This window comes from Myiozetetes cayanensis, unplaced genomic scaffold (genome assembly GCF_022539395.1).
Source record: "Myiozetetes cayanensis isolate MyiCay16 unplaced genomic scaffold, myiCay2020 scf10, whole genome shotgun sequence".
Classification (NCBI taxonomy): Eukaryota; Metazoa; Chordata; class Aves; order Passeriformes; family Tyrannidae; genus Myiozetetes; species Myiozetetes cayanensis.
In genome coordinates, this window is record NW_026086605.1 from 3561043 (window position 1) to 3570744 (window position 9702).

Below are 9702 nucleotides of genomic sequence, written 5' to 3' on the forward strand. Positions count from 1 at the left end.
AAAAAAAAAAAAAAATTTAAAAACCAGCTTACGAACAGGACTGCAGGCCAGGCTGCACGGGGTTTGGAACAACCTAGGAGAGTGGAAGGTGTGCCTGCCCATGGCAGAGGATTGAAACAAGATGGTCTTGAAGGTCCCTTCCTAACCAAACCATTCTGGGATTCTATGACTATTCATGCTCCTTAAGGACCATTCAGTGAACATCCTCTCTTATAAATAACAAGCTGGTCACCAAAAGGGAAGTCAAGGAGCAAGGGAATATTAACCTTCTCTCTGAATTTTCTCTGTTCATTGAGTTGTGTCACAGTTTTCATGTCTGGCATTTCTCACTCCTTAATTTGTATAAACATGACTGGAGGAGTATTTACTTCAAGAAAGCACTGTGATGCTGAAAAAGCAAAGGCTTTTATGTCTTGAGAATCCATTTGCTCACACTCTAGCAAAGTCCCATGTGTAGGAACTCTCTTCGATCGGACATCTCAGATCAATAATTATTTCATTACTATGGCTCGGTCACCTCTTCCAGGTATTTCACGCTGAGAGTTCACTTCCATGATACACCCCATAAAATTCCAGGGTAAAATGCTCCAAGCTCTTTCAGCAGTACAAGCCCCCACAGCAAACACAATGGCGTTTGCCTCTCCCAGCAAATGCCTCAAAAGAGAAATCCCTGAACACAGTTTGCTTGGCAGCAGGAGGGATGAGGAGCTGAGTGTCGGATGTAGGAGCTGCCCCAAGCACAGATGCTGGTGGAGGTGCTGCTTCTTTGTGCTTCGGGCACTAAAAGCCATCTCCCATCTCCCTGGAAGAAAAGGTCAGTCCTGAGAGCATTCCACCCTTCAGTACACTTTCAATGAACGAGGGAACACAAACCCTTTCTGTCCTGCCCACGTTTTATGCAAAACTCCAGCAGGAAGGTTTGCCAGCTCCGCAGCGTCACCCAGCCTAAACTCGGTCCTGCAGGAAAAGCCTGTGGGCTCAACCACCTCCGAGATCCATGGCAGATGTTAGTTTTACTACCCACAAACCTCATATTTGACAGTGAAATCACGTACAGAGTTTTCAGATAGCAAAACAATAGCAGGAAAATGAGTTTTAAATGCTGCATTTATTTTCCCGTAGCCCGGCGTTGCAGCTGAAAGAAACCAAGAGTCACACAGCTGTGTAGTCATGAAGATTCCAGCCTTCAGGAACCAGAATGAAGCACTCCCCAAACTTCCAGCAAATATTCACCCCTCCTAGCCCACTGCTTATTCCTCTGCCTCTTTTTAAGCTGTTTGCTCACTGAAATCCATCAGCATTTAGAGGTCACGCCTCCATCGGGAACCTCCTGGCAAGATGAGCTGCCCCAAATCAAGGACATGCCAAATGGTAACAAACCCTTGGTTTTGGTATTTGAGTTGGGAACTCAGGCCTGACCAAATATGCAAAGAACTGTTCACAGGGACTACATCTGCTCACCACTGCCATTTTTCCAAAGGAACACATCCCATTTTGCAAACACACGTGGAATTAGGATTCCTACCTTGAGGATATCGACAGATGGATCAGAGAGGGAGGACTCACCACTGTGCAAATAATGCCTTAATTCCTGTCCTGGGAAAGGACTAGAAGCATTTATTGACCCTTAAAGATCTCCTAAACCCTGGGAACGAGAACTGTGGCAACCAGGAGTAGCAATTCCCTGATGAGCAAACATGAAACATGCCTGTGAAACAAAACCTGATTGCCCAACAGGGCCTCCTTGATGTTTGAAAGAACAAGTTTATTGTCACCTGCAACCTGGGTTTGTCAAGGGGTGAAGAAATCTCATCTTCCTGCCTTTCAAGCAACAGTAATATCCAGAGAATACAAAACAGCAGAAGAAATGAAAGCAAAGAAATTAAGCAAAAACACAAGGAAGTTTAAAAAAATATATCAAAAAAAGATGAACAAGGAATGGGTAGTTATGCTTTGAATTCTTTTGGATTTCTGCAGCTAAAATCTGCCCTGAGAACTTCACTGGAAAACTTAAGGTCATTGTGGCTCTTAAGACATTACTACATAGAAAAGTAATCATGAAGGAGGCACACGTCACTCACCAGTGAGAATGCAAGACTGTAACATCCCACCTTTATGTATTTATGAGATCAGGGAAAATAACTGACCAGGCATGAACTCAGGCAAGCGAGACCTTTAAAGACACTCCCCCTCTGTGGGAAAAAAGCTGAGCTACTTCAGTGGAGACAGAACCATGCTGGGTATGAGAACCTCTGGAAATCTGCATTTAAAGCACTGACTAGAGCTTTTTTTGCAAGTGCTGTGGTTTTTGTATTAATTTCCCTCCTTAACAGCTACATTCATGTTCATTAATTAAAGATTTTAATTAATGAATATTAATACATATTAATATAAGTGCTTTAATTAATATGAAATTTAATTAATATTAAAACACTTACATAGTAAAAGCTTGTTCCCCACTCCAGTGCACAACAGAGAAATGAGATTTTTTGCTTTGTAGAATACCTACCTACCTGTTGGTCACTGATTACCAACACTGAAATTAAATACCAGACAACCTTTATGTTCCAAACACAAACATCATCCAGTTATATTTGTTACCTGTACGTAGAATGCCTTATTTCCCTCTCACTCCCAAACATGCAGCTTCCCTAAAACAAGTGAGGTTGTAGCAAGGACAAAATTTATGGGCAAGTTATGCAAAGCTGAAATGTTTCTAGGGCAATGTTTTATAGCCCCTCAGAGTTCCACACAGAGTATTTTACTGTGCACTCAAAAAGCATTTATTTACACACGTGTCTGAGGTTTTCTGTCAGGTTTAAAGTTCAGACTTTTCTCATCTAATCTAATTTGTCCAAGATGGATGGCCCCGTTTTTTTCCTTTGGAAAACCAATGCTGTTACACTGTTTCCAATTCTTCCTCCAAAGCAAAACTTGGGTGTTGGCAGCTCCTCCAGAATTTCAAATCCTGCCAGACAGAAATTAAAACGCTTTTATTAGAAGGAAGTCGTTTTATTCGCCTCTTGGATAACCCTTTGCAAACCATTCTTTATTCGTCTGGAAAACTTGCAAGTCAGTTAATCTGTGAGTTTATAGGATTGTATTGTTGCACTGCACCACTGCTTTGTACAGCTGAACCTCTTCCATGGATAATAAAAATCTCAGCTGGCTGACTCACACAAATTAATGGCAGAAAAGATGAGAACTTGCCAGTAATTTCAGTTCCTCACAAGGGATGGTTGTTTGAGATCCTCACTGAGTTTCAAGTCTCAGGCAGGAGATTCAGGAGCTGACTGGCATGTAAAAAAACTCTGTGATGGATCAGAAAGGCAGCTGAGGAGGTGACATAAAAGTTCCTCTAAACATGGGTAACAACGTTACCCCCCATCTAAAAGCAACCAGAAGGGTGATTTGGGTATGGTATAAAGGACTAAAAAAAAAAAAGTATCATCTGGGTACACATTTTCCCAGTGTAATTAGACTGAGGGCCCCAACCTCCACAGTGCAACAAACCCCGTCCTCCAGTGGCACCCTGGCACTGGCAAACACCGGAGATGCAATTCCCGAGGAAAACAGAGGCAAGACAGGCTGAAGCATTTACTAATCCCTTTACCTTCTCTAATCCTGATCTGGGAAAGCCAATATGCTAACACAGCCATTCAAATTCACTCATCCCCATCCTTCAACACCCCTCAGCTGGCAGAGGGCTCTGTTCAGCTGCTCACCTTCCCTGAACTCGTTCAGCAGCTCCTCCTTGGTCCAGTTGCAAGACGTGATGAGGAAGAAGCCCTGTGGTTTCAGCACCCTGCCCAGGGACCTCACGTACTGCTGCCGCTTCCCCGCCGCGTCGTCGGGGTTGAGGCTTACGGCGTCAAAAGTCCCCTTGTCGATGCAAATGTCAAAGCCTGACAGTTCAGCTGATGGGGCCAGGAAGTCTTCTACCTAAACCAGAAGTCTACAGCTGTGAAAACAAATCTTCTGCTCGGCGGCTCCTGAAGCTTTAATGCGAAGCTTTAAGATACAGCACCTCAAACCTGACAACAGGTGTGCTTGGGAAGGGGCAACTCACGGGCTTTTCAACGCTTTGGCAGCTTCTTTCTTCTCTGTGCATTATGTGATGATGTATTTGCTGTAATCTACAGCTCAAACTAACACACTTGGAGCCCATTCTATAAATCGTAATTTGTGCTTTGATCCCTGGCATGTGCCAGGTACTGCACGAATGCAGAAGAACAGACAGTGCCTGCCACAGAGAGATTTTACCACTGACACGAGAACAGAAGCATCACACAGGTACAGGGCTGGAGGATAAAACAGCACAGCAGACAGGGAGCTCAGATTTACAGGCAGTCACAGAATCATGGGATGGCTGAGGCTGGAAGGGACCCTTTGGAGGTCATCTGGTCCCATCCCTGCTCCAGCAAGGCCTCTCAAACTTCCTGCTACACAGCTACTGGTAGGGATCTATCACTTAAGGATTTCTTCCTCTATCTCAAATCTGAAATTCAGAACGTGGCAGCTAAAATATAGGACTCCCAAAGGGTGAACCACTCTTCGTGGAGCTCCTGCTCCAAGCAGGGAAATCTTGTTAGCCCTAATGACTGCTGCAAACAGAAAACAAAAATAAAGACCAAAAACCTTCTTGTAAAGAGAGATTTATTGGGTTAGAGTCCTCTCACAAATGAATGTCAAAAGACATCATCTGTTTAGTACCCCGAGCACGTCTGAATGTCAATCAGGTCATTTAATCTTGGGTTCAATTGCTCTCTATTTCCTCAATAAACTTTCTCTCAAGACTTACCTTTAATTTAATGTTAGACATCCCTTCTTTCTCTCTTACTTTTTCTGAAAGCTGTATTGCAGAAGGAGAGTAATCAATCCCTGTGAGATTCATGTAGCCAGACTTTGCCTAGACAGAAGCAGAGAATCTCAATTAGTGCATTAGTGATTTTATCCAGCGAGTATATTCCCTATCTATAATCCATCTCATCTCTCCTCCTCTTACTGACAGGAAAAAAAAAACAACCTACCTTTTACTCACTTTTATACTTGTTACCATTACAAGAGCTAAGTAGCTTGAGGAATGAGTTGAAGCAAGTCCATTCTGCCTAAATACCTCATCAAAAGAACTGCTGACTGAAAGCTGGTTTATGTCAAGTGGAAAACTGAGCAGAACTGTGAAAAGTAACACCCTGGAGGGGAACAGGCTCTCTTATCTGCACCAAAAGTAACCTGGAAACCAGAAATTTTCAGTGTGAGAACATGTAACAATGCCAGATGCTTCAAAATAAGGAAAAAAACCACTCTCTGACACATAGCATTTGAGATTGAGCAATTATTTGGTTTATAACCCAAACTGTAAGAGCCAAACTACGTAATACATTACACTACTACATAAATCCACTGCAAAAATCATACATTTCTCTAATTATTCATGCTAATGCCTATTTGAATACGACTATTTGCATGCTGCAAGGTCTCTGTATCAGCAATTTTCAGGCAGGTTATGCATCACATAAAAGAGCATACAGAGACTTTGTTAATCTAAGTTTGGAGGAGATAAGGACAACCCAGCTCAGGGAACTCGGGCAGTGAGATCCCTTTGGCAAAGCAGGTGGGCACCCAGGTGGAGCTGGGCAGGTGGGAGGGGAGCAAGGACACCCATCTGCACTCTGAGGCAGCAGCTGAAGGGACCAGCTTGGGATATCACGAGTGTGAGTGGGCCTGTCTAAACCCAAACCTAACAGGAAGAGCTCCAGTCCTATGGCCAGCTGCAGGCTGTCACAGCACAGAGAGGGAGGAGGCTTGGCCTTGTTTTAATTTGGAAAAACACATGGACTTGAACTGGCATTAAGCAACCAGCTGCGTGTCTACTTGTTCCAAACTGACACCTCAACAGCGAGCAAAGCCATGAGGAGTTTTCACAACAGCCCTTCCTCCTTCCAGCAGCCCCTCAGGCCTGTGAGCTCAGTGCTAACCAGCTGTTCTGAACTGAGGGCTAATTGCAGCTCCACACAAAGACAGTGTTGTTTGCATGTGATGGAGAACAGCCCATTGCTCAGGCTCCTGCCCACGTTCCTCCCCAGAGCAAAGCAGGCTTCCTCAGATGCCTGTGCTGAAGGCTTGGGGGTGGAAGAGCAGTTCCCACAACAGCTCCTCTGTTTGGAAAGGAAGGGCTTGAGTCACTTCAGGGAGTTCCCATTCACTCCTATAGTCTCCAGGGCACAGAAGGAAAGTTTGGAGATAAACAACACTAAATGCTGCTAAACCTGTAGGGCCTGACTGCGACGGGAAGGGATCCTTCCCTCACGTGCTACCCCGCAGCTGGACTCCTGCCCTGAAGGTGGTATTTATAGCACTCTTCTGATGCTTCTTGGAGAGGCAGATTAAAGAGCAGATGGTAGTTTGCAATGGTATCAGCCCTGCCCTGCGCTTGGGCCTCTGCTGCCGCCAGACAGACACCCCAACGCGGCTGAACATCCTTCACTCCAGAGAAGCTTTTCAGTATTTTCAGTATTGTTGGCTGCCACATTACTCATAAAAATAAGAGAAGATCAGAGTTTTGTTTGGCAGCAACATTTCCTTAGAAGAGCTAGAATTTTTGGAAGGCGAAAGAATTATGTCTTCAATCCAGCCTATCACGTCCTTGAAGTTAACAGGGGCCATGTTCTACTTCAGGGGCCATGGTCTACTTCACACATAAAAAGGGGTCCTATTTACGTGGTACTTCGGCACTCTCAAGTAGTTCCCCTTCAGAGAGGTGCTACTAATGTCTCCCATGACTGAGTCTTTTCCAGTATTGCCATTTCTATCCCATTATGGAGTCCAGCTCCAGTGGTAGAACAGTCCTACAGTAGCTGCTGTCTTTGCCAAAAGAATCCCAACTTGCTTTTCCAAAGAATCCCAACATGATTTTCAAAGCCTGGCAGCTAACACATTAAAAAAAAAAAAAATCTTTTAAATAAACTAAGCAAGTGAGATCCTGAATTATTTAGCAAAACTAAACAATGTAATTTCTGAAGTCACTTTTCAAATGAGAACTGGACTGAAAATTCCCTACAAAAGCAACCACACTACTCTGAGGTGCTTAATGTAAGGAAAGAGGGTGCTTTTACAGCAGTTTAATAGTTTTTAAGAGCTATCAGGCTGTCATTTTCCCATTACAGTATGAAAATCAGCTTCCTATTTGTAAGTGGGGTCAGTATAAAACTTCTGTTGGATATTTCAAAGATGATAGATCTGGCTAGCATTGCACTTAACAATCATCATTATTAGGCTAATTTCCTTTAATGAGATGGGCAATTTCTGCTTTTGATGACATAACTTCCCCTGTGCTATGGTATAGCAGCCAGTCCCCATAAAGGCTTTAAAGTCTTCTAAAATCAATGTCTGTGTCGAAAAAATTTCCATTACAAACCTGACTTTGACTTCCAGCCCTTTCAATTCCTACAGTAACTAACGGAGCCAATGGGGAATCAGAGCAATAGAAGCTGTGAAAGTATGACAGTCCCTTCCTTCACCAACTCCCCTGCAGTATTACACCAAAAAAAAAATCAATTAAAACCAGAAAAAAAAAATACTGGAACTCCTAAACATGTGTAAAACAACATCATAACACCTCAGAACATATCTGACCACAGTTTCCACCCTGACAGAAATGGACACTTCTTTAAAAAGAAGTGTTAACTTTGTAAGTAATTTACCTAGAAGCCTTTGGTTTTACCCACTTTTTCACACCAGTAATGAGTGTTATTATCAGAATTGAATGCAGGGAAAGGGTCTGCTTTTGCACATGAGGGTACTTCGTGCACTAATCAATTTAATTCCCTTCTCTGGAGGAGTTTACCCAACAAACAGAGCAGTATTTGAACTGCTCCCTTTGGAGCTCTGGTTCTGTGTAAAAAAAATACACAAACTTTGCAATATACCAACCAGTTCAACCAGTAAAACACCGTTCCCAGTTCCAATGTCAAGCACAGAGCTGTCCAGGGGGACCTGGTGCTTTTCCAGCCACCTGATGATGCGCACCATGCTTTCCTCTCCAAACCTGTGTGAAACAAGGGCTCAGGGAATTAAAACAGCAAAAAAATCTACATAAGGTACAGCAAATTTATGTCATCACCTGCTCCCTCCAGCTTTTGCAAAGCTCCTCTTAGTGTTACTGAAGTAACAACTGTCACAGCTCATAGTTTGTGTTTGCCCTTTTCAAATTAAAATTAATCCCGTGGCCTTAAAATTCACTGAAAACCCAACTTTGGGAGGTGACATCACCCCCATGTTAAAAAAGGGAGCAGCAAGGGCAGCTTGTGTAATTAAACCCGAGCTCGGGGATAAAAAGGCAAATTTTTCAGTGACATACACCTCAACCACCAGCTCAATTTCTGTGTCATGACATTTGTCCAAGTGCAACTAAGAAACCTGCTTTGCAAAACTGAGCAAGAGAGGAAACGGTGGCTTCAATGTTAAAACTCTCTGTCCTTTTGTCAGCAACCCACAGGATTGCTGACTGTGTTTCTGCAATGTCTGTTTTGATCAAGAAACAACAGGAACACCCTGTGGGAGTCATTTTATTTACCAGATTTCCCCGGCATCTCCGATATCTTGGAAAGTTTGCAGTTCTCTCTCATACGCAGCATCCCAGCTGGAGTAGGGGGGAAGAAAAGAGAGGATATTGCAGTTAATACTGGGAATTATTTAGATTAAAGAGTGAGGGGAAGAAAAAGTGAAGGAGGGGAAATTTAGGCCAGACTGTAGGAAGAAATCCTTTACTGTGAGAGTGGTGAGATGCTGATCCCCAGCACAGGATGAACATTAAACTGTCCAGAGGAGGCCACAGGGATGCTCCGAGGGCTGGAGCCCCTCTGCTCTGGAGCCAGGCTGGGAGAGCTGGGGATGTTCACCTCGAGAGGAGGCTCCAGGGAGACCTGAGAGCCCCTTCCAGTGCCTAAAGGGGCTCCAGGAGAGCTGGAGAGGGACTGGGGACAAGGGATGGAGGGACAGGAGAAGGGGGAATGGCTTCCCACTGCCAGAGGGCAGGGGATTTGGGGAAGGAATTCTTCCCCGTGAGGGTGGGGAGGGGCTGGAATGGATTTCCCAAAAAAGCTGTGGCTGCCCCATGCCTGGAAGTGTCCAAGGCCAGGTTGGACGGGGCTTGGAGCGAGCTGGGATAGTGGAAGCTGTCCCTGCCCGTGGCAGGGGGTGGAACGAGATGCTCCTAAGGGTCCCTTCCAACCCACAGCTTTCCATGATTGCACGAAAGGACGAGAAGGCTGTTTCTGTGCATCAGCGCCGCTTTACATAATCGCGGATTCTACAAATAAAATAATAAAACAATACGCGAAGCACGGAACGGTTCGCGCTGGAAGGGACCTCAAAGGGACCTCAAAGGGACCTCCCTTATCTCAGCCCCCCCCACTCCCCATCCCCGCCGGGGCAGGGACACCTCCCGCAGCTCCCGTGCCGCCCGTGGGGCTGATGCCCGGCTCGCCCCCGGTCCCTGCCCCTGCCCGGCACTCACTGCTCCCGGGTGCCCAGCGCCGAGGGCTCGAAGGGCCGCGCCATGCCCGGAACCGCCGAGCGGGGCGGGCGGAGCCGCCCGGGGATGCCGCTGGGAGGGAGGGGAGGACGTAAATGGTTTTTAAGGTCCCTGCTAATCCAGACAGTCCCGGGATTCGATGAAAATCGCCGCAGTGTTTAAAAGAA

General features: G+C 45.2%; 1 protein-coding gene across 1 annotated transcript; it reads right to left on the reverse strand.

Moving 5' to 3' along the window:
• Positions 1-2559: 2559 nt before the first annotated feature.
• Positions 2560-9629, reverse strand: EEF1AKMT2 (EEF1A lysine methyltransferase 2). The gene is made up of 6 exons (XM_050305392.1): positions 9518-9629; positions 8576-8641; positions 7933-8047; positions 4802-4909; positions 3726-3942; positions 2560-2968 (listed from the first exon to the last, which is right to left on the reverse strand). Exons 1-6 carry the CDS (start codon positions 9559-9561, stop codon positions 2841-2843), a joined length of 678 nt encoding a protein of 225 aa, XP_050161349.1. The 5' UTR covers positions 9562-9629; the 3' UTR covers positions 2560-2840.
• Between the last annotated feature and the right edge of the window lie 73 nt (positions 9630-9702).

Coding starts and splice junctions, on each gene's coding strand:
- EEF1AKMT2 (XM_050305392.1), bottom strand. CDS start 9,561: ATGGCGCGGCCCTTCGAGCCCTCGGCGCTGGGCACCCGGGAGCA. Junction 8,048..8,575: donor GGAGATGCCGGGGAAATCTG/GTAAATAAAATG, acceptor TGTTTCACACAG/GTTTGGAGAGGAAAGCATGG. Junction 2,969..3,725: donor GCTGAACGAGTTCAGGGAAG/GTGAGCAGCTGA, acceptor TCTGTCTGGCAG/GATTTGAAATTCTGGAGGAG.